Source organism: Lissotriton vulgaris, chromosome 3_1, assembly GCF_964263255.1.
Source record: "Lissotriton vulgaris chromosome 3_1, aLisVul1.2, whole genome shotgun sequence".
Taxonomy (NCBI): Eukaryota; Metazoa; Chordata; class Amphibia; order Caudata; family Salamandridae; genus Lissotriton; species Lissotriton vulgaris.
The window spans coordinates 638,548,572-638,573,472 of NC_141689.1; the positions used below are offsets into that span (position 1 = coordinate 638,548,572).

General features: G+C 47.6%; 1 protein-coding gene across 1 annotated transcript in view; it reads right to left on the reverse strand.

The window, feature by feature from the left end:
• The window catches only part of ELL2 (elongation factor for RNA polymerase II 2), a 293,745-nt gene extending 269,061 nt beyond the window's left edge, over positions 1–24,684 (reverse strand). The window contains exon 1 of the mRNA XM_086960927.1: positions 24,534–24,684. Coding sequence (XP_086817053.1) covers positions 24,534–24,665 — 132 coding nt within the window. The 5' untranslated portion in view covers positions 24,666–24,684. The remainder of the gene's footprint in view (positions 1–24,533) is intronic.
• Positions 24,685–24,901: the final 217 nt, after the last annotated feature.

Below are 24,901 nucleotides of genomic sequence, written 5' to 3' on the forward strand. Positions count from 1 at the left end.
ACTGATTCAACAGATTAACATTGTACCTATGGCTAAGGACCCGAGGACCCAATTATGTGATGCGGTTTTCGAAAGGGACCACGAAGACCACTCTCCCTGTACAACCATCCCGGGAATCACGCGCCCAACTTCTCAATTAGAAGTAGCAAGGAACCAGACAACCACTGTTAAAACTTAGGCTGCAGCATCAACATTATCGGCACCATCTTGCCCCTTTTCGAGCCCATTCGTGCGTGTAAGCGGCAGCCATTTTGAGTACCATGGCCTCTCTACCCATCGTTGATAGCCAGCGCGTCTCTCTCTCTCTCTCTCTCTCTCTCTCTCTCTCCTGACCTCGCAAAGCATCCCCCCCCGCACGCTGACAGCCCCCGCTCTCACATGCCTTGGGTCATAAACCCCTCTTCAGCGCAGCTCTGCCTCGGAATCCCATCCTGTTCCCCGCGCGACACCTCCCTCCATTCCTTTCATGGTCCCGGATCCTATGATAAAACCCCCTTTCCTTTGTGCCCGTTTGTCTTGCTCGTTCCCAGGCCGCCACCTGGCCCTGCGGATACTGTTTATTGCCCCCCCCCCCCTCTGTACAGTAGGAAGCTTCCCCCATCAAAGGATCCACGAGTTGATCAAAGCCCCCACCCCATGAGATCCGATCAACCACATACATTCCGTGAATCGGCGGAATGTCCAGCTGCGCGATAATCATCACCTGTTGTGACCGGGGTGGGGACTTCAACTGTAAATGTGTGTGGGAACGGGCCTGAAGCGGGGATTCCGAAGAGGTCTTTCCGTACATCAAAGTGGTGACAGAGATGTGTTTAACGTAATAAAACAATAAACTTGTGTATAAGAGGCCAGGCCTCAGAGATGCGGTTAGAGCACCTCGAGAAGATACCCTGTTGTCTGATTTGATGTGTTCTGCTCCGTCGGAATAAACTTCTGTTTCCTGCCTTCCAGTCTCCAGCGCCTGCCTCTTTGTATGGTAACTTAAGTGGGTATAGAGGCGGTTTACGCCGGGCAACTCTGAAAAAGGTCAACGGCCCTGCCTTTTTCCACAATTGGCGTCCCAAACATGGGGCCCATCAGCGACTCGTGGATCCAGTGGGAGAGGTCCCGACGACAGAGTGAACGACTGCAACGATCAGGAGAGCTCCTGTCCGATAGACCCTCGTCTGACAGCCGATCATCCGAACTTCACTGGTTCCGAACAGACCTCTCTCGAGTGATCTACGGTCCTGACTGGGAACCATCAGGAGTGCCGCGAGGATCACGAAGAATAGAGGACGATCGGGCGCTGGATTCGGAAGACAAGAAACTGTCCATGCGGTCCGGGTAAGGTCGTGTAAACACGACGAATTGCGAAATGCTTGTTTGATTGTTTTGGAAAATACTAGTATTACTCTTTTGTTGATTGTTTGGAGATTCACTGTCTGCAAACGGAGAAACAACAGGCTCTCTCTTTGCAGGTAGTGAAGGATAGGTAACGCAGACTTTTGTCCCCGTTGTAACTCGTCGTGCCTACTTATTCTCCCCATTGATTGTTTGATTGACCGAACATTGACTGTTCGATATTGGTTCTTTTGAGGTATTCCCCGCCTGCAAACAACGAAGAATAGAAATATTCTGTCTAGTCTTTGCACGCAGTGATAAGATCGGTAGTGCAGACTTTTGTCCCTATTGTAATCCGTCATGCCTGTCTTATCCCCACTGATTGGTAGCCTGTTTAGCCCGGACCGCTTATTAGAGATGAACCATCCGGCTCCACTGGAAGGCACCCCTAATAAGGACATGTTCATGAAGCATGGATTGACCGCTATAGCGTATAGCAAGCTGTGGCATAAATATACGAAAAAGGATCGAGAAAGTCAGTGGCCACTGATAGGGTCCTTTGATGAGGATAAAATAAGCGAGCTAGAAACAGCCCTTGGGAAACACAAGACAACGCCCACTATGCTTGATAGTCTTGGCATGTGGCGCAAAGAAACCGAACAGCGTAAAAAGAGAAATGAGAGTAGGTTGGGAAAAGAGCTGCGAAAGGCAGCCCACCTAGCTGCTAAGAAACTAGAAGAAGAGATTAAGGAAAGAGAGGAAGCCAAACAGAAACCAGAGGTAGAAACATCAAACCAGTGTCCGGTTAGAACGCCCTCTACGCTCTATCCTGAATTGCCCTTGAAACAACGGGCCAACGATGATCTTTTGTTAGGTCCTCCGATCATCTACATGCCCCCTCCATACGCCCCTTCCCAACCCTTAGCACAGCACCCGCTACCCCCAAGCACAAACGAGTGTACCGCCACAGCTTCAGCCCCCATGGCCTCTGTGCGGCCGAACTCCTTGTATTAGATACTACACAAGCGACAACGTTAGGCGACCCTGAGACCCGAAAGGCTGGTTCCGCAAGAACGAACAGATTAAGCAAGGATGAGCGAGCAGGGATTGACAAGATAGCGAGGACATTGGTAGAAAGAAAGGAAGGTGAAGAGTACATCACGGATATGTTCAACTCGTATGCAGGGAGTCACAGACGACATTTTACCGTACGACTGTGTTATCATGTCTTCAACGCATACGAGGACCGATATCGAGACAAAGGTCCCGAGAGCCTAACGACTCTGTACAGGAAGGTCGATATCGGGGATGAGGGTGAGTGTGATGTGACGGCCCTCCTTACGCGTACGCTTGAGGTTTTCCGCCACTTCACTGAACAGGGATCGGAAGCTAAACCCACGACACCCGTAGCAACCGAACCACAAACTGAGCGGTCTAACGCCATGATGCCAATAAGAGAGGCTGCCCCTTACTGGGTTCCTCCACGAGGTGAAGGAACTAACGATGACGTCAACCACAAAGATGCAAGAGGGAGGGTAGTGTACAACTGGGTCTACCAGCCATGGGATCGGCAAGATATTCTGACGTTCCGGAAATCTCTGCCTGATCTACGTAAAAACCCCACTGCCTTCTATACTGAATTAGGTACAGCCCTAGGTTCAACCATTATGACCCTGGCTGACATCGACTTGTTTTTCGGGTTATGTCTACCAGCTGATGTGTGGAAGCAAATCCGGAAAGTCGACCACCTTGAGCTGTTTGGACATAACTGGTCACAACTCGATGGCATAGATAGACAACGGGAACCTGGACAGAAACCTTTGAAATCCATTTTAGACCTCCCAGATAAAAAAATTGTACAGAAATTGAAAACCCTGATTCCAGAAAAGAAAGTGGACTGGTCGATAGTAACGGCTTGTCGTTAGAAACCCCAGGAGGATGTATCGGACTACTTCTCCCGGTTTGAAACAGTGTTCTCCGATTACAGCGGCCAGGACATGACCACTGCAACCGGACACCATCTGTTTGTCCAGAATTATGTTAAGGGTTTGTCACCAGAGGTCTCCCAGAAACTGCAGGCCAGCGAGAGTAGTTGGGCAGCCTCCAAACCTGCGGCTATCCTTCAGATGGCCCAATATTACGAACACCAGAAAAATGAAAACGATAAGAGCAACAGAGAAAAAGAAGAAAGACTTGAAAGAGAGGGTGATGATTGCACAACTGCAAGGGGTGACTATAGGACGAGACCAATACAAAGGAAACTATCAGACGAATGTCCCTAAGACCGCACCTCCCAAAGACCGCACCTCGACTCCCCACATTGGACGTACAGACATTAGAGAGGACCAGTGTGCTTTCTGTAAGGGATCCGGCCATTGGAAATCCCACTGCCCGGTTCTTTTGGAAATAATCAGAAATAGGGACCCCAAGGACGTAGCAAGCGGACCGAGAAATAGGGGACAGCAACGAGGGCCCGCAAATGACACGACTAACGATAGATCAAGCAGACCAAATACATTTGACCGACCCAGACAGAACCAGTGCCAGCAATCTGACTACGACGATGCCCACGACTTTGCATAGGACTGCCGAGGGCAAGGGAGGGATCCAGTCGAGCTCTATGTTGACCAGCAAGGCCCTTATGTCACTGCTAAGGTCCTGGGTACAAAGTCTCCATTTCTGGTAGACACTGGCGCAACACGTAGTGCGTTATCTAAACGACTGATTCCAAGGGCACCCTTGTCTGGCTCACTTATAACATCGACAGGTTTCGATGGAACGCCCTCCACTAACCCTTTGTCCGCTCCGATCCTCTTCGACTTAGAAAACAACACCACTGACACCACGTTTTTGCTTTCCTCCAATAGCCCTGACGCCATTATGGGACTTGACTTACTGAAACACTTCCGAGCGACCATTAGATGTTCCCAGGACGGAGTTCGGAGTTTTCCTATACGACAACCCCGTTCTGCTTAGACATTGCCCTTCCCGACGCATGTTTTCCATCACTGACGCTGACACATCCCTGCTTGACACTCTACCTCCGTATCTGTGGGCCAAGACAGATTCGGACGTAGGGCGCATGATGATTGACCCAGTGCACATTACTGTCCGACCGGATGCGATACTCCCAAAACTTCCACAATATCGGATATTGCCCGAGGGCGAGAAGGCATTGGTATAGATTATTCAGTCACTGATAGGCGCAGGAATGGTAGAGGAAGTGGTTAGCAACGTTTGCAACAGCCCTATCTTGCCCATCATCAAGAAACAAGGAGAGGGAGATGAGAAAGCATACCGCTTCATCATTGACCTTCGAGAGATCAACAAAGTGGTTGTACCCCAGTACCCCGTGGTCTCAGACATCACCACTATCCTGACTTTGATTCCTTCTACTGCCACCACCTTCACTGTCATTGACCTCAAAAATGCATTTTTCTCTATCCCCATCCACCCAGACAGCCGATATCTCTTCGGCTTCACCCTAAAAGCCCGCTCATATAGGTTCTGCCGAGCACCCCAAGGCTACACGGAAAGCCCCAGCATCTACAGCCAGGCCCTCAAGAGACAACTAGATCAAGTCCAGTTACCCGATGGAGTGGTGTTAGTACAATACGTCGATGACATCCTTTTGGCAGCTGACACCACTCCACTAGCAGTCACAGCCACCATTCAACTCCTGCACTTCCTTGCGGAAAATGGCCACAAGGTTTCCAAAAAGAAGTTGCAATTCTGCCAACCCCAGGTCACTTACTTAGGACACCTCCTGTTCAAAGACGGAAGGAAACTCACTCCCGACCGGATCCAAACCATTCTCGACACCCCTGTCCCTAAGACTCAGAAACCGGTTCGCTCCCTACTAGGCCTCACCTCCTTCTGCCGACAGTGGTTACCAAACTTCAGCCTCATTGTGAAACCGCTGCTTTCTCTGCTAGCCAAAGATGTCCCTTTCCCCCTCCCTTGGACTACTGAATGCCAATCCTCCTTCACGGAATTACGAGATGCCCTTTGTTCGACCCCTGTCCTAGGTACCCCCGATTACACAAAACCCTTCTCCCTTTACACTCACGAAAGGGAGGGGTGCGCTTTATCTGTCCTGACCCAGTCCATTGGCCCAAAGCAACGACCATGCGCTTACTTCTCTGCCACTCTTGACCCTGTAGCCAGAGCCTTACCTGCCTGCCTTCGAGCTGTAGCTGCCGCTGCTATCTCTATCCGACAGAGTGAGGGGATTGTACTCTCGAATTCCCTCACGGTACTAGTACCCCATGCAGTTGACACCCTCCTGAACCAGACCAAGACACAACACCTGACGAGTGCACGACTGACTGGATACGAACTGACTCTGCTTGCACCCCATATCACCCTGAAAAGATGCACCACCCTGAACCCAGCAACTCTGTTACCCCTACCAGAGAATGATCCCGATGCGCCCCCTGTACACGACTGTGTGACCCTCACGGACGAACAGACTAGAAGTAGAATTGACCTCAGAGACACGGCTTTTCCTGACCCCGACGGAGAGCTGTGGGTGGACGGCTCTTGCATCAAACTCCCCGATGGCACCACTTCAGCTGCATATGCAGTCACCACGGCTCGAACTGTAGTAGAGACAGCCCGCATCACGCAACGATCTGCTCAGGCAGCGGAACTGATTGCCCTGACACGAGCCTGCATCCTAGCAGCAGGAACGACAGCGAACATTTACACCGACAGCCAGTACGCCTTCGGGGTGGTTCACCATTTTGGGCTCCTTTGGAAGGAAAGGAGATTCTTGACCTCACACGGCACTCCCATCTTACATGGAGATTTAGTCTCCGCCTTGATCGAAGCTGTCCTTCTCCCCAAAAGACTTGCGGTCATCAAATGCCAGGCACACAAGAAGGTGACAGACATTATTGGACAGGGAAATGCACTAGCCGACATCACTGCTCGAACGACAGCTGAAAATAGGACGACGACACGTATGTACGTGACCAGGTCACAAGCAGAAAAATGGACCGACACTAGGGACACTATTAGAGACATTCAAATGGCTAGCACACAACACGAATTGACTGAATGGGCACGGGTGGGATTAAAAGACGACGAAGGCTGCTGGCGGACAAAAGACACAAACAAATGGTTGCTACCTGACTCATACCTGATTCCCATACTGACTATGGCACACTCCCCTGCTCACATAGGATCAGCCCCCATGATTGAACTTGTCTCCAGAGTTTGGCACAATGATAAAATCACAGACTCCGCCAAACGTCTGGTCCAACAATGCTTGGTATGCCTGCAACATAACCCCGGGAAAGGAACTGTGGTACCCCGGGGAGGGTTTGGGGTCCCAAATCACCCGTTTGAAGTCCTGCAGATAGACTACATCCAGCTAGACAGATGCCAAGGCCTGAAATACGTACTTGTTGTGGTGTGTGCATTTAGCAAGTGGGTGGAGGCATACCCAACCCGTGACAACACTGCTATGGCCACTGCAAAAGTACTGTTAAAAGAATTCTTCCCTCGCTACGGCCTTTGTCGAATTTTATGGAGCGACAATGGCCCCCACTTCATAGCCGAAGTCATCCAGCTCATCTTAAAGGGGCTGGGTATCAAGCAGAAGTTCCACGCAGTCTTCCACCCCCAGTCTGCTGGACTTGTCGAACGACACAATGCCACATTAAAACTAAAATTGGCCAAGATAGTGGCTACCACAGGACGGAAATGGCCAGACGCTCTCCCCCTGGCATTGCTATTGATGCGTTCCACCCCCACCAAACACCACTGGACACCTTACGAGGTAGTTTTCGGCCGACCCATGAGCGTCTGGTCTGCACCAAAACCGACTTCCATTCATGACGTCCCGGATGTCCTAATGTCTGATTATTTGTATAAGTTGACTAAAACTCTGTCTGTCATTCATCAGCAGGTGCAGCAGGCCATCCCCGATGCTTCCAGGGATCCGGGCCACGACATCCAACCGGGGGATTATGTACTAATCCGAAATTTTCAACGGGCGAAGAGTTTGGAACCCCGGTGGACGGGCCCCTGGCAAGTACTGATCACCACCCGGACGGCTCTTCGAGTGGAGGGGAAACGGCACTGGCTGCACACGCACCACTGCAAAAAGGTCTCCTCGACCTTGGCCACAACAGAAAGCATCGACAACCAGGAAGAGCTCCTGAACAAGGACCGGCCATCACTGAACTGCTATCCTGATACCGAGGCACTTGAACTTGCAAAATTCCCTGATCCCACTGTGCCATCCAGAGAAGGGTATTTCCTGCGTCGAAAGGAGGGAGCTTCGGCTAAGTAGACCACGGGCTAAGTTAAATCTCAGAATGGTGACCTAAACACCACCAAGGGTCACCCGGAGAGAAGCTAAACGAAGTCTGTGGTTCTGCCCGCTACCGAGCACCTTGAAGATGATGGAAGCACCAGATAAGAAGATGGAAGCGCCAAATAAGAAGATGATGGAAGCAACTGGAAATACCCACTACAGAACCCCAAAAACAGACAGACTCCACAGCTCAAAGACAATTGCACTTTATCACAATCCTTTTCTGCTTTCTCCTCATGACCACCCTCTGGATTGTGGAAGAGAATGCACCTGCTCATGAAACATTCCTGACCACTGCTCAGCCTACCACCATGAAGGAACATTATCTGATTTCGCTCTCTCCTCAACTCAGAGAGAGGCGAAAGGAGTTTTGGAATAACTCCTTTGTACAGCTGCTGCACCAGCACAATCTTGCCACCAATGCCACCAACTGTTGGATCTGTGGGTTGCTACCCCACGCCACTGGACATTCAATACCTTTCATCCCTTCACCCTTCTCAATTCACGGCTCCTGCCTTGCTTGGCTGATCCCCCTGCAAGAAAGCTATAAGAATGCCACCTCCAGCAAAACAATGACGCATTTCTTTCATGAGGTCTGGCGAAACCAAACCAAGACTCACTTCTGCCCGCAGACCTCCAACGACTATCCACATGGACATCCCTGCTAAAGAACGAATTGAAATGCAGGTGTTCAACAATCCAACCAGACCCGCCTTCTCCTACCTACGGAAACGAACGGCTGCCACCCTGACTGTGGCTCTGTCATCAACGTCACAGGCCACATGTGCATAGAAGGGCTTGGGACACAGCTGGTAGGCCGCAGTGCTTGCCGTTTTACCAGAACTTTGGACTCCACCGATCCACCTTCCTTCGTATCGTCTCCAAACATGTACTTCGTCTGTGGCACAAAGGCTTACACCCGACTCCCCAAAGGCTGGGGGGGGGGGCACTTGTTTCATCTCCTTCATCCTTCCTCCGACTTATGTGACTCCAGCGAATCACCATAGACAAAAACGAGCCAAGGACATTGAACAAGCCGACTCAACAGGAGCACAGTTCCTCGATGCTATGAAGGGACGTGTTCCGATCTGGGGCCCGATGGCAAACAGCCGTGCCATCCGACATCTGACTCAGGCAGTCGAGACAACAATGAACATCACAGCTGGTATCCTTGCTAACAACAACGCCGAGCTTCAAGCGGTCCGCTTGGTGGCTCTCCAAAACTGTCTTGTCCTAGGTGTGGTTCTTGCGGACCGTGATGGAGCATGCCGCATTATTGGGTCCAGCTGCTGTACATATATACCGGACAATTCACCCTCAGTGTACAAGGCCATCGAACATCTCCACAGACTCTCTTCAGAGGTCCACCAGGAGCAGGAAGAATGGTCGCTTGGTGGATGGTTCTGGAGTACTGTTAAGAACTGGGGCTGGAGACTGTTTACCATTATCCTGATTCCTGTAGTTGTAATATGTGGTCTATGCTTAGGAATTCAATGCCTGCCACGTCTGTGTTCATTATGTACGAATTGTATTTGCCCTAAGACTGTGGACTTTGGAAATGAACGCATGGGAGCATTGTATGATGCCGAGGTTAGGAATTTAATGAAGATCGATATCGAGTAGGCAAGCTGGCTAGATATGTTGAAAAGGGAGGACTGTTAAAACTTAGGCTGCAGCATCAACATTATCGGCGCCATCTTGCCCCTTTTCGAGCCCATTCGTGCGCGTAAGCGGCAGCCATTTTGAGTACCATGGCCTCTCTGCCCATCGTTGATAGCCAGCGCGTCTCTCTCTCTCCTGACCTCGCAAAGCATCCCCCCCCGCACGCTGACAGCCCCCGCTCTCACATGCCTTGGGTCATAAACCCCTCTTCAGCGCAGCTCTGCCTCGGAACCCCATCCTGTTCCCAGCGCGACACCTCCCTCCATTCCTTTCATGGTCCCGGATCCTATGATAAAACCCCCTTTCCTTTGTGCCCGTTTGTCTTACTCGTTCCCAGGCCGCCACCTGGCCCTGCGGATACTGTTTATTGCCCCCCCCCCCGTACAGTAGGAAGCTTCCCTCATCAAAGGATCCACGAGTTGATCAAAGCCCCCACCCCATGAGATCCGATCAACCACATACATTCCGTGAATCGGCGGAATGTCCAGCTGCGCGATATTTACTGCCTGCAACCCGCCTGACAGCAGACTCCCGGTTACGGCCCACAGCCCTGATTCAGTCAGGCCTCGCCAGTATTACCCGCTGCCCAGACGGAAGAAACATTCAGTAACCTTGGACGATCGAGTCTTAAAACAGGATCTCAACCACGTCTTCCTGCCAGAGCTTAAGTCACTGTTCCCATCGACAACCCTGTCCTGATGAGGATCCCGACCAATGGGGATCGAAACGCCGTCGACTAGACAGCTTGAATTTCACGACGCATTTCACGTCTTGTGCTCCCATACAAATAATTGTGTTTCAAGTGATGGTTACTTGTCTCTGTTGGGGCCATTATTTGATGTTTATACCTTGATTAATGCGTCGCCTTTGCTGTTGTTTTTAAACACTTGCACACCCACTTGTCACTGATTGTATATAGCACCTGCACCAAGTGTCACCGGGTTGTCACAAGATCCACTCTGTACAGTGCTGCTTTAACTGTATTGACCCTTGAAAGTTTTTTTCTATTGCTTATGAAAATAAGATTACCCTTTCTGAAAAGCCTTTGACTCCTTGGTTTTCCTTTCTTTGTAATGCATATTGCATACATTTCCAAAATTGTCTTCGCATAATACCTGTTGGGAACTGTCTTTACTCACATCGTTGATAGCCAGCGCGTCTCTCTCTCCTGACCTCGCAAAGCATCCCCCCCCCCCGCACGCCGACAGCCCCCGCTCTCACATGCCTTGGGTCATAAACCCCTCTTCAGCGCAGCTCTGCCTCGGAACCCCATCCTGTTCCCAGCGCGACACCTCCCTCCATTCCTTTCATGGTCCCGGATCCTATGATAAAACCCCCTTTCCTTTGTGCCCGTTTGTCTTACTCGTTCCCAGGCCGCCACCTGGCCCTGCGGATACTGTTTATTGCCCCCCCCGTACAGTAGGAAGCTTCCCCCATCAAAGGATCCACGAGTTGATCAAAGCCCCCACCCCATGAGATCCGATCAACCACATACATTCCGTGAATCGGCGGAATGTCCAGCTGCGCGATAATCATCACCTGTTGTGACCGGGGTGGGGACTTCAACTGTAAATGTGTGTGGGAACGGGCCTGAAGCGGGGATTCCGAAGATGTCTTTCCGTACATCAAAGTGGTGACAGAGATGTGTTTAATGTAATAAAACAATAAACTTGTGTATAAGAGGCCAGGCCTCAGAGATGCGGTTAGAGCACCTCGAGAAGATACCCTGTTGTCTGATTTGATGTGTTCTCCTCCGTCAGAATAAACTTCTGTTTCCTGCCTTCCAGTCTCCAGCGCCTGCCTCTTTGTTTGGTAACTTAAGTGGGTATAGAGGCGGTTTACGTCGGGCAACTCTGAAAAAGGTCAACGGCCCTGCCTTTTTTCACACCACCACCGGGAAGAGGACAGTCAACCATGTAACATGCCAACCTCCGCCGCCTCCACCCCATTCTCCTGCAGCTCATCCAACTCCTTCCCTCCAGGGTCCGACTCACCGCCCCCCTTGGCGCACTGATATTCCCTATATAATCCCCAGAAATTCTTAGGGCGACTCTTTGGGGGAAGCAGTTCATTATACACCTCAGACTGTGTACAGCAATACAGCAAATCCGCCTCCCAGCGCTTTTTAGTGGGAACCGGCCCCCTCATTCAGCACAACGCAACCAGGCGCTTGGCCGTCAGCAGAGCAGTATCGGCCAAGCGTCGCACCGCCACTGGCAACGGTTTGGAAAAACCCAGCAGCGCTAGGGCCGGGCACGGCAGAACCTCTGTTCCCAACACCGTACTAACTTCCGAGAATACCTCCCGCCAAAACTTATGAATACTAGGGCAGGTCCAGGACATGTGCAAGAAATCAGCCGTGGGAAAGTGGCATCGCTCACACTCCGCCGACTCCCGCAATCCATACCTGTGCAATCTTTCCGGTGTGTAGTAGACCCGCTGTAAATACTTAAAATGTATCAGACGATGTCTACCATTAAGTGAGATCTTTCTAGTATTCGTACAGCAGTATTGCCACATCTCATCCGAGATCGTCAACTGGAGATCAGACTGCCAAGCCAATCTAGCTGTGGAGAGCGGGTACTGCCGGTGCCGGTCCCCCAGTTTCTTAAGGTTTGTTACCAACTTACTGGACGATGGGTTCTTAATAACATATGTGAGCTCCAGTACTTCCTGCGGCTCCGCCATTTCCGGGCCCAGCAACACCTGCAACGCCCTACCGACCCGATGATATTGAAAGCTGTGTAGCAGATTCATCCCAGAGTGGGATTGGAGGACCTGTTGCGATGTTTTCACCGTGCCATTCAAAAAGAAATCCCCCACCTTTTCCATGCCCAAGTCCTGTAACGCCTTCAGGACTCCCCTCTCTGTCAGCGGGGCCAACCACACCGCCCATTCCACTCGCATAAGGGGAGAGTACAACAGCTCGCTATCTCGGGAGCGGACTAGCTCATGCCAAGCGTGGTTCGTGGCTGCGATAGAGTCCAAGTTACCAACCCTGCGATCAACAGGACAGCATATCGTGGCCTGGGGGTGGGGTCCGCGAAGAGACGCTCCAGCTTCACGTGTGGGATGCCAGGGTCCCCATGGATCCAAGTATGAAGATGAGCCCCCTGTGCTATCCTGTAGTACCGTTCTAGATCAGGAGCCCCCAGGCCCCCTCGTTCATAGGGGAGCATTAAAGTTTGCCATCGAACCCTCGGCTGTTTGCCCCCCCACGCTAGCCTGATAAGCGTCTGCGTAAGCTGCCGGAAAAAGGCCTTCGAGAGCACAACAGGTATGTTAGCAAAGAGAAAGAGGAACCTGGGAAGAACGGACACGAACACTTATATGAAGTTAGATAACAATCCAACAGCGGAATACATGAGAATTTTGAAGGACATCGTTAAGAAAGCTTATGAAATGGGAATAATGATAAAACCAAGAACTTCCTGATTAAAGCCAATCCTAGGAGTCCGGTATTATATATGACACCGAAAATTCATAAAAACCTTTGTGATCCACCGCTATGTCCGATCGTCTCAACCTGTGGGAGTTTACACGAACCTATGGGACAACTACTTGACAGATACCTCCAGCCCATCGTTAAAAACATGAAAACTTATGTTAAAGATACTACTGATTTTTTATTGAAGTTGGAAACAGTGCAAATTGAACCGGGTGAAAAACTTATTTTGTGCACAGCTGATGTTTGTTCACTTTATACATCGATACCCCACTCACTGGGGATAGATGCAGTGGAAAAGGCTCTACTCAACTCAGATCTAGAATTATCCTTTCAGATGTTCCTTATGGAGTTGATGTTATTCACTCTGTACCAAAGTTATTTTTGCTACCAAGATGACTGGTATCAGCAACTGGTTGGAACAGCCATGGGCAATTCAGCGGTACCGGTATACGCAAATATATTCATGCAGGATTACGAAGAGACACACATCCTTACCAAAACGGAATGGCAGGACAACCTGAAACTCATAATAAGATACATAGATGACATTTATAATTTGGAAAAACTCAAAAGAGAAACTTCAAGAAAAACTCATTGATTTCAATAAAATCGATGACCGTATACAATTAACCTGGGATATCTCGGAAACAGAGGTCACATTTTTGGATGTGAAGATTTTAATCACTGACAAAGGCTTTGAGACGGACATATTTAAGAAAAACACAGACAGAAATACCATTCTCCACTATCAAAGTTTTCACAACCAGAGTTTAAAAAAACATTTACCTTTCTCTCAAATGGCAAGAGTCAATAGAATCACCTCCGACAAATCCAAACTACAACTCAGAATGGATGAAATGGCTATGAGATTCTCTAAAAGAGGATACCCTGCGCATATCATTGAAGAGTCAAGGAAACAAGTCAACTCAATAGAAAGAGAACTATTGAAAACGAAAAAAAAAGCCTGAAGAAACCAGACTAGTGGCAGTTTCAAAATTTTCAACATTGAGTGAACGTTTCAGAAAAACTATCACGAAAACCTAGTCACTTTTGAACCTTGAACCACCTTGAACCAGACATTAACGGAATTTTTGGAAGAATACCATTATTCGCCTACATAAGAGCTCGTAACATAGGGGAAATGCTTAAAAACAAACCCATAAAGGAGGAGGAATTCAAAGGAACGAAACCTTGTTTAAATTGCAATAATATTATCAAAAGGTAATAAGATCAACCACCCCATGAAAGAAAATGAAATCAAACTGAAGACAAACGCCACATGTGACACAGCTAATGTCATTTATATTCTGAAATGTCCTTGTGGAAAATTGTATGTCGGAAAGACAGAAACACGCATAAAAACCAGACTGATTGAACATAAATCCAACATTCGGACGAGAAATATGATATCAACAGTTGCTGCGCATTTTGTGGAGGAACACAATATATCTCAGTTCAAATTCGTTGTGTTAGAGACTGTGAATAAGAAATGAGGGAGAGACAATATGAAATATCTCTTACAAAGAGAGAACTTTTGGATTCAGAAATTGTGTACACATAAGCCCAATGGGCTTAATGACCGGATGGAACTATCATGTTATTTATGAAATCATGACCTTGCCTTAGTGCCAATTAATTGATTCTTGCTAGGTCTTTAAATTTTGTTTTGCATGTAAGATCCTATTCATATCATGTATCAGCCCTATGTTTATGTTTTTCACATTTGAAACACCACATCCACTATAGCTCAATTCTTTAGGTACCCCTAGAGAGACCTTCCGACACTGCAGGGTTCACACCCCCAGGCCGCTTTACTTTCTTTAAAGTCCTTAATTTTTGGACCTCTATTTTTTAGACCACCAACGTAAGGTTTAGCACACAACCGATTTAACATAAAGCCATATTCTGTGGTCGTCATTCTTCGAGTTTTGCAGTGTTCGCTAAATCGTACGGAGCATTGAGTAGGTTGTCTATTTTTATATCACGTGATCGGAACTGTGACCAATGAGCGCCAGCAGGGATTAAAACAAGATGGGTAGTATGGAGTGTTATTGAAAGTTTGGTGTACACTCGAGGAAGCTACAAGTGAGATAATTTCAGGTCAGTTGTGATAATGAACTATTGGCAGATCACGGTTAGAATGATAACAATGGAAGTTCTGGACATTAGAGCTTTGCTCCTAACGTTTTGCTTATTGCTTTTACTTTGGATAGCTTTCAAGTACACAGAGATACGTTACACGGCAGAATCGGCATGTGAGTGGGCTATATGGCCAACCTTCGAGTTCACACGGGTTGTAAGGTGACAGATAAACCTCACTACATTTAGCATTGGGCATGTGACAACCATTTTGTATAATTGAACAGGCTGGTTTGTGTAGGTGATAATATAAAAGGGTCACAACACTAGGATACAATGTTAGGAACATTCAGATCGTACATTGTTTTTGATTTAGTTTTATTATTTTTTCTTGTAGTATTGTTCCCTGATGAAGGGCAGTGTGTAATGCCCGAAATGCATTGGATCAAACTATAATGCCGTACTTTTTAAATGAATTGAATGGATTATAAATGACCGAAAAAAAGACATTGGTTTAAGAAGAAGAACAAGCAAAGAAAGTTGAACTGATAGTGTTCTAATATAGGCATAGAAATCATTCTCTTATTTAGGCATAGCCCATGCAGACCAAATACAGGCATGGCTACTTCTACCCGTACCAAAACGTCACAACTATTTCTTGGAAAATCGGCTTAAGCAGACAGGGACCTTCCCTTGCTTGAATATTAATTTGTCCAAGAACTCATGTACTTTACAAACTATTACTATTCCCTTGGGGTTCTTTCCTGACGATATTATGCCCGACTTTACGTCAAACTAGACACCTCCAAGGTATAAATATGCCTTCACTTGCTCTAGCAAGACAAGGTGGTTCGGAGCACTTAGACTATCTACTTGACCGAGGCAGCTCGCTACAGCAAGTGCCGAAGGAAGCCGACCCTCCAGCTGAAGCACTGATCGAGAGGCTGCATTTCTCTCTGCGAGAATCCAGCTCCAGTGTATCCAAGCTCCCCTTGCGGGGTGTTGGGAAATCAAGTCCCGAGACTGAGATACCAGACCTCCTTCATTCTAAACTAAAAGGTATGGAGCGGATTAGAACCTAGAGAAACCTTGGCTAGATTCTTGGCAAAGTAAAACTAAACCCATGCTACACCACACTTACTCCTTCCCACGTACTAGACTTAGGTTAGGTAGGTTGGCGTATTTTAGAAGCACCATTTGAGTACTTTTAGTCCTTGTTATATATGTATGTATTCATATATATGGTTTAGAAACCATACAATGCTTTTACAGTATTTTATAATATTGTTCTCGCTGTACGCATTATACTTTGCAGTCTGCATTACGATTGTACCAGTTCACTTTACTTGCATGAGCAAGAAGAAAGTTCAATAAAACCTTTTATTGAAAACGCCCGTCTCTCTATTTCTCTGCACCTCTGTAGAAACGAAGCATGCACCAGTGACTGAGTGAAATACTTATCTATTGTTTCCGGGACTCTAGAGATACATTTCTTATTCTTGGGAAACAAAGTGGTCATGTTAATGCGGTTGTCAGAATCTAACCCCTTCTTGTGAATTCGAGAACGTTTCTAGTGACCTCTGAGCTAGCTGGCATTCACTATTAAGTTTAATATATTCGATAGAGACCTAGTCGACCTCAGTCCTACGTCTAATCTATAGGATGCATTATTCCAATGCGCAAAGCCTATTGGGAATATAGGAACTACACTACACTGCAATGCACTGCTTAGGACTTCACATATTACATCACTCATGACATAGTCAGTGACATCACTGAGGACATCTTAAATTACATCATCCAGGGAGTGGGAGTGTTTTCTAAAAGTCTCTAGGCCCGATTCACAGAACTAACTTAAGACAAAATTCTAAACTTACTACCATTTTGGTATTCACAGAAGACACTTACTCATTTCGGTATTCACAGAAGTTAGGAGTCCTAACTTTAGGACTCCTAAATGCCTTCTGTGAATACTGAAAGTCTTAAAATTAGGATTTTTCTCAGTTTAGTTGTAGTAAAGTTGAGAGAAATCCTAATTTTAAGACTTTCGGGTGTGTGTGTGTGATGCATAAGTAAGTGGGTGAGAGGCTGTATAGGTGAAGTGATGGGTGAGTGGGTACGTTAATGCTGTACAGGTGAGTGCGTGGGAGAGTTAATAGCTGTATGGGTGAGTGAATATGTGCATTGCTGTATGGTGGAGTGTTTGTGTCAGTAACTGTATAGGTGAGAAAGTACATGTGCTTGTATCTGCAGGAGTGAGTATGTGAGTAACTGTGTGCGTGGGTGTGTGAATAGCTGTATGGGTGTATGAGGGGGTGTTAGTGTCTGTATGGCTGAATGCAAGTATCTGTATTGGCGAGTGCATGAGGCGCTGTAGGAGTGAGTTAGTGGATGTGCGAGTGGCTTTATGAATTATTGAGTGGGTGTGCAAATACTTGTATGAGTCTGTGAATGGGTTTGTGAGTCGGAGAGGTTGTATAGGGGTGTGGATGGGAGCATGAGTGGTTCTGTGGATATCCGTAATGTCATGTGAGAGGTTATGACTTCACATATTGCATCACTCATGATAGACAACCAAGTCAACCTCCGACTCAGATAACTCATCAACACCCACCCACTCACTCACTCTGCCGGTCACACGCTTGACCCAATCTTCTCCGCAAGCCCACACGTCTCCAACCACACCACCGAACTCCACTGGACCGACCATCGCGGTATCCACTTCACCTTCAAGAAACCCACCACGCACCACCGCACCCAACAGATGCCTCGCCGCTGCAGCAGCAAAGTCACCGAAGACCAGCTAACCACCACCCTCGCCCAGAGCCCACCCGCCGACGCCCACAACCTCAGACAGTGGATCGACTGCGACAACACCCTCGCCCCGATCAAGAAACCCTCCAACAGTCATACCAACAAGAAAGCCAGCTGGTTCACTGAAGACCTCCGGGCCTCCAAGCAAACCTACCGAAAGCTGGAGAAGATCTGGCTCCGCGAACGAACACCGACAGCCAAGCAGCCCACAAGAGAATCACCCACATCACCTCACCAGATCCACCAAAAGGGCCTCCTTCAAGAACCGCCTGGACAACAACACGCACAACATCAATGAACTCTTCAACATCGTGAAGGAACTCTCCAACCCCAGCTCCAACACCAACGACATCCCACCCTCGCAAGACCTGTGCGACTCGCTGGCCACCTTCTTCCACCGTAAGATCGTAGACATCCACGACAGCTTCAACGCTACGACCGCCACGACAACCACTGAGACCCCCACCCCTACGACGACCATCCGCCTGCTCTCCTGGACCAACATCGACGACACCATCAAGATCATGAACACCATCCACTCCGGATCTCCGTCAGACCCAGGCCCACACCAAATCTTTAACAAAGCCAGCACATCCATCGCACCCCATCTCCGGAAAGTCCATGCTGGACAACGGAGAAACGGCGGCCCTCATCCTCCTGGACCGGTCAGCTGACTTCGACATGGTCTGCCACCACACACTACGAACACGCTTCCACAAAGCCAGGATCCAAGAGAAGAGTCTGGACCGGACCGCCTACTTTCTCTCTGGCAGAACTCAGAGCTTCCGCCTTCCCCCCCTTCCACTCCGAAGCCACAGAGATCTGCGGCGTACCCCAGGGCTCATCCCTCAGCTCAACTCTGTTTAACATCTACATGGTACCGCTCGCCAGCACGACCTCAACATCATCTCCTACGCCAATAACACCCAGCTGATCCTCTCCCTCATCAAGGACCCCCATACAACCAAAACCAACCTTCACGAAGGAATGAAGGCCGTCGCTGAATGGATGAGGAACAGCCGACTGAAGCTGAACGCGGACAAGATGGAGGTCCTTATTCTCGGATCCACCCATTCGGCCTGGGAAGACTCCTGGTTGCCGACTTCACTGGGAACCGCTCCAACACCCACTGACCACGCACGCAACCTAGGGGTCATCCTCGACTCCACCCTCTCCATGACTAAACAGGTCAACGCAGTCTCCTCCTCCAACACCCTCCGCATTCTTAGCAGGATCTACAAGTGGATACCCACTGAAATGAGAAGAACAGTCACCCAGGCCCTCGTCAGCAGCAGGTTGGACTACGGAAATGCATTCTACGCAGGAGCCTCGACAAAACTCCTGAGCCGGCTCCAACGCATCCAGAACACCTCTGCACACCTGATCCTAGACATCCCTCGCGCAGCCACATCACACCCCACCTGAGAGTCCTGGACAACAAGAGGATAACCTTCAAGATCCTCACATAAGGCACTCCACAACACCGGACCAACGTATCTCAACAGACTCAGCTTCTACACCCCCACCCGCCAGCTCCGCTCCACGAACCTCGCCACAGTCCCCCCGCTTCCGAAGAGCGACCTTCCGGCTGCATCGTTCTCCCACCTCGCTGCCAAGACCTGCAACACCCTCCCCATCCACCTACGGCAGACCCAAGACCTGCTGACCTTCAGAAAACTCCTCAAGACCTGGCTTTCGAACAGTAGCAGCATTCCCCACCCCAGCGCCTTGAGACCCTCACAGGCGAGTAGTGCGCTTTACAAATTATATGATTGATTGTAAAATCTGAACCTCACCTCGGTTTTTTTTAAATGAAGTTTTTTTTAAAATTTTATTTCCCAGCTAGAACGTCCCTGTAACCTGGGTGTGTGAGTATATATATATTGAAGACTGTTCAATGAAAAGGTTATAGTTTGGATTGCTCCAACAAAGTGGACTTCTCTGCGGCCGACTGCAATCAATACTTACAAACCATATGGAGCAAAGACCCTTAATAGACAGTGCAAATGGGCAAGCATGTCCACTAACAGAAAGATATACATTGGAGAAATACAACTGGAAAAGGGTATTTAAAAAAAAAGTGTAAACAAAAAAGTAAGAACACATTTGGAGAAAGAGCTTTGATGCACACACATACAGCCACATTAAAGTCATACTGGCTTTTTAATACATTTAAAAATTGGAAGTCAGAATCTGTTTTTCTAAGGTCTTAAACTTAACTTACAAAGGAACCAGCAGGCTACTGTTTAATACTAATCTACAGCTGATGTGGAGCCAAACGAATCCTTTTCAATTTCTATATGCCAGCCCCTCACCCAAACAATAATGTGAAAAGCACAAGTTGCAGCTTTAAAATAATAGGTCATCGTCACCTAAAGCAAAGCAGAAGACAAAGCACTCCCCTCACACAAGCTTATTCAGCATGTGAACTAAAACGTGTCTGGTACATTTGGAATTCACCCAGCAATCTTTTTTTCAGCCAACAAAAATAAACTAAATGTAATAAGCAGCAACAATGCACAAGCTTTCTGGTACGATAGTTTTGGTTGGTTGGTTAATCGTACTTCCTTTTTCTGCCTGAGTTCTGTAACAGCCAAGAGGCAAAAAGGGAACATTGTGTACATTTCGATCAGACAGCTAACTGGGAGTAACTTTAAACACCCTTCTGGCAAGAAATGATAAGGCTTACGATAGGCCACTATTGAAACAAAATGTTACAGGAGACAGTAAGCGTACAAGTCCAAGATTAACTGCATGAGAATGGGAGAATGGCATCCTCGTTAGGATGATTAGCTAACCTAATCAGGTTAAGCAGATCACCAAAATCTGTGTTAACCACAAGAAATAGATTTGGGATCCACAAGAGCACTGTGCCTGCTTCTCCAATTTGCTCAGAGCCCACACTAACTACCCGGGGTGGGATTGAGAGAGCTGTGTTGATACACCAAGTCAAGATGGCATTGGCCACACAAAGCTGACAAACAGAGGACCACAGCTGTTCTCCCATAAACTGTCAAAAGACCTATTTTAACACAAGCCACAAGACCTAATGCCAAAAGTTTCTTTGGTGATGACCTGAATTAATACTGTCCTGACTTTACTTCAAACAAAGGGCCCATACTAAAAGAATTAGAAGTGCCTTTTAGTGGCCAACAGAAAAACAATGAAGTATATTCTTGACAGTGACTTCAGACTTCAAATGATCTTACCATGTTAGGCCTCTTGATGACTGACACCAAGTCACAGCTACTGGCTGGCACATACTCAAAAGAAGCTGCATGTGTTCTTAGTGCCTCCCACATACAGAAGCTGCCCTTCAAGAAGTTTTTTTACTATTGCAAGCATGCACAAAGTTTTACGTAATACCACAATGTCGCTCTCTATATCTCAGCAAAAGTAATCAAACGTAAAATAAGGCTCAGAACACGGAGAGCATTTAAACATTAGTTTGTAGAAGAGGGTGCAGTTCATTCTGGTAAAGAGGGAGGGCGAGAGGTGACGGCCAAAAAAGATGTGTGTAGGTAATGGATGGGGAGATTGAGAAGCCTGCATCGTTGAGGCAGTCAGTCCAGCACTAGTCCAGGGTATAATGCAGATTTGGAAGCAGGCTTTTAAATCTCCATTGGAAAAAAAAAATGTAGCAAGCATTTAGCAAAAGGTTGTGTAAAATCACAACACGGGAAACATTTAAATTTAGGGCCTTAAAGGATGGCGATTGGATTTACTTCCGACAGCCATCCATCCCTTTTAAAACAGAATCGCCCGACTATCTGTTGACGGTCAAGCAACCGTTAACACGATGCGAATGCCCTAAAGCCGGTTGCAATGTCCATCTTTTGTACTGCAGTGTGTGCTGCGTCCTACAGCACAAAATATACACTCTGTGCATATCCCTGCACTATGTGAACGGCACCACATACAGTGCCTGCCACATGGTGCAGGGATAAGTAGGGGCAGTCCCTCTACGCCTGCCTTTTAATGGCGGGTAAACTGCCATGAAACGACCGGTGGGATGGGACATCGTAATCTCTATGGCGGTGCCTTGCAGGCACCGCCACCATGGTAGGTTTAGCGGAACCTCCAGTGGTCAGACTAGCTCCTTGAGCCCATCGGCGGTCGCAACCACCCCCCACCATCATAGTGCGATGGGCACGTAATGCTGGGTCTGACGGCGGTGGGATTGCCATTTATGGGCTGACAATGGCGGTCCCACCACCATCATAATGTGGCACTCAGTCTCAAGCACACGGTTAATAATATATATGCCAAAGCTAAATCCTCACATTCACATGCATGAATATTACTAATTAAAACCTGGTACAAGAGCAGAATGAGATTGAGGATTCAAAAACAATCAACCGGATTGAAATATTTTACCTCAAAGAGTGCCAAATGAACACCATAATAAATTAGGAAACTAATGATTACATTCCTTACAAAAATCAGGAGGTACAAAGGCCAATTCATGTTTTATGTGTTTGAAAAACGCATTCCAATCGCCAATACAGTTTTACCTAATTCAAGACACTGCATTCAAATGCTATTTTTAAACAATTCATATGTTTGAACTCGGTCTACAGTGGGTAGATCCCGAAATTAATTCTTGTGCAAGGAATTTTCAACTACTCTCGGAGTCTGAAATAGGAATCAATGCCCAATGCCATTCTCAGTGTAGTGAGTATATATATATATATATATATATATATATATATATATATATATATATATATATATATATATATATATATATTAAACGGGGAGGTGTAAACTGTCGGAAGCGAGCCAACTAGCTTGTGGGGACGAGACAGGGGGGGGACCATCAAGACCAAGTGATGTGGCACTCATCCGCAAGGCGAGTTCTCCCCAGAAATTTACTTGGGGCAACAGGGTCATCAATAAAACCGCACTGAATGAGTAAACTCAGGACACGGTGTGCTATGGAGGTTAGAGCCGTTAAAGAATCAGATGCAGGTGACTAAGGAGGGCGGAGGGGGGGGGGGGGGGGGAGACCACATCCCCGATATAACCAGTTCCACTAGGGCAGCACCCAAAGAACCAATTATTGCTGTGGGGAGCGGCATGAAATGTAACAAGGCTGAGTTCCAATTCGCTTTCAAAACCCTCTAAGAATCCAACTTGAAACAGTTCAAAGAACATCTTCTGGAGAAAAGTTACATTGCTTAAATAAAAAAAAAAACTGCTGGAGGTTTTCACAACTACTGCACCGGAGCTGCCGCCCTAGGGCGCTTGCTACAGTAACTAACGCATACAAAAGTCCCTCACATAAAGAGACTAAAATTCTGACATGCGCGACTAGTCTAGTTCCCCTCCTCCCATATCCCTGCAGCCACCAAACGTATGAACGGCAATGCTTACCGAAGACTGACTGCCTCCAGGCAAACTTTGATTAAATAATAAGTAATTTCTTGATATACACGACCGAACAAGGTTGTGCCTAAACAAAATGAAAATGAGCCAAAGACCTCTGTAGCTCTCACAAAAGCAGATCAGGTAGAGTCGTGTATGTGTTTTTTAAAAGCAGGTGTCTGGGGCATTCAACGGCATTATAAATTGTGAGCCAAGTCAGAGCGCGGAGCTAAATTAACCACAATGCTATCAAACAATTAGCAACCTGGGGTAAATTAATTTACCAATTCTAATCAAATAAGCTGGGAAAGTCGTGAAGCATTACCTGCGAATATATTTTCGATTAAGATATCTGTAAACTCAGTGACTGAAGCAGAGTCATCTATCTGCCCCAACACCTGAGCCCTCTTAATACCGAAGGCAGCCGTACTAACGCTTTAAATGAGTTCCCTTCACAGCCAACAACTTAAACATCTCTCTCCTGATCGCTCTACACAGCTGTATTGATCTGTGCGTTTTGTTAACCACCGACATTGCACCGTCAATATAATTTAAGAGGGAGCACTGGATGAGCCAGATACATAAAAAGCGACAGCTCAGCAAAACCCCTTTCGCCCCTCCTCCCGGCGAGCAGAGTTTGGCTCGGCTTACAGAGTCGACACAGAGACCAGCTGGCACCAGAGACAGGGTAGAACTGAAGGAAAACAACATTTGTACGCGAATGTGGCCCGATTAAAAAACGAAATGCCTCAACTGCTTGAGACGGACGATTTGTGTTCCACTCCACCCCCAAAAAAAGAACACTTTATGTATGTCCGGAGTTGAATAAAATGATTTTGTTCACATTGCACAGGAAGGTTCAAGTTATAAACTGCGAATAACTTAAAATAAAGTGGGCATTGGGAAGCAGTTTAACACTTCGGCGGAAGATACGTTTTACGAAAAGTCGAAATACAAAAGTAAATGGCATCAGCTCTAAGAATCGAGTGAACTTTGAGGAGTGGGGGTGCTCGAACTTCCAGATGGCATAAGGAAAAAACAGACATTTGACTATAACTGAAAGCTTGTCATATGGCACAAACCAGAGGGTCTAACAAGTTTGCGGTTATACAGTGAGAATATTTCAAGACGTTACTTATATTCATTTTACACCACGTCATTGTCAAATTGTTAAGGAGCCCCTCTCGAGAACATGCCAGCTCACAATCACAGAACCATGAGCAACAGTGGACAAACTGGGGATCGCAACACTCCATAACATACTTTAATACAACTCTGCTGAAGAAAAAAAATGGCCAAACCTGAATATCCCTACCGAGGGCATATCAACTAGTTAACTTCAGTAGTCGGTCATCTTGTCAAGGCAATGAATCAGATGTCAATTTTGGGGAAAGAATGTGAATTTGCGCTAATTATCATACAATTCTAGATCCTGATTGTAGGCGGAAGAAAAAACACCTAATCTCACCAACTGGCCCAGAGGGTCTATGTCCCCAGATGTTCTCCCACACCCACCTTGGTGTTCTGGTAGTTCTCCAGCGCCCTGAAGGCAGTCTCGGTGAGCTTGACGTGCAGGACGGTGACATGGTCCTGGCTCAGCCTCCCGCAGGACAGCCCATACCTCCCTTCCTCACTCAGCGCCGCCATCTTTGATCTCCCCCCGCCCGCGGCCATCCAGCTGAGCGGATGATCATATACTAGCACAACCTAACCCGCTTCGCTCCGCCGTTCTGTTCTTCCTTCTCCTCTTCGCTCCAGAGAACCTCCAAGCCACCGATTGGTCGACCACACCAAAGCCCCACCCCCACGCCCTGGTGCGCTTTCTGGTTGGACAAAACCACTGCACAGCTGCCAAGGGGTTGGACAGTTGCCGTACTTTTTGC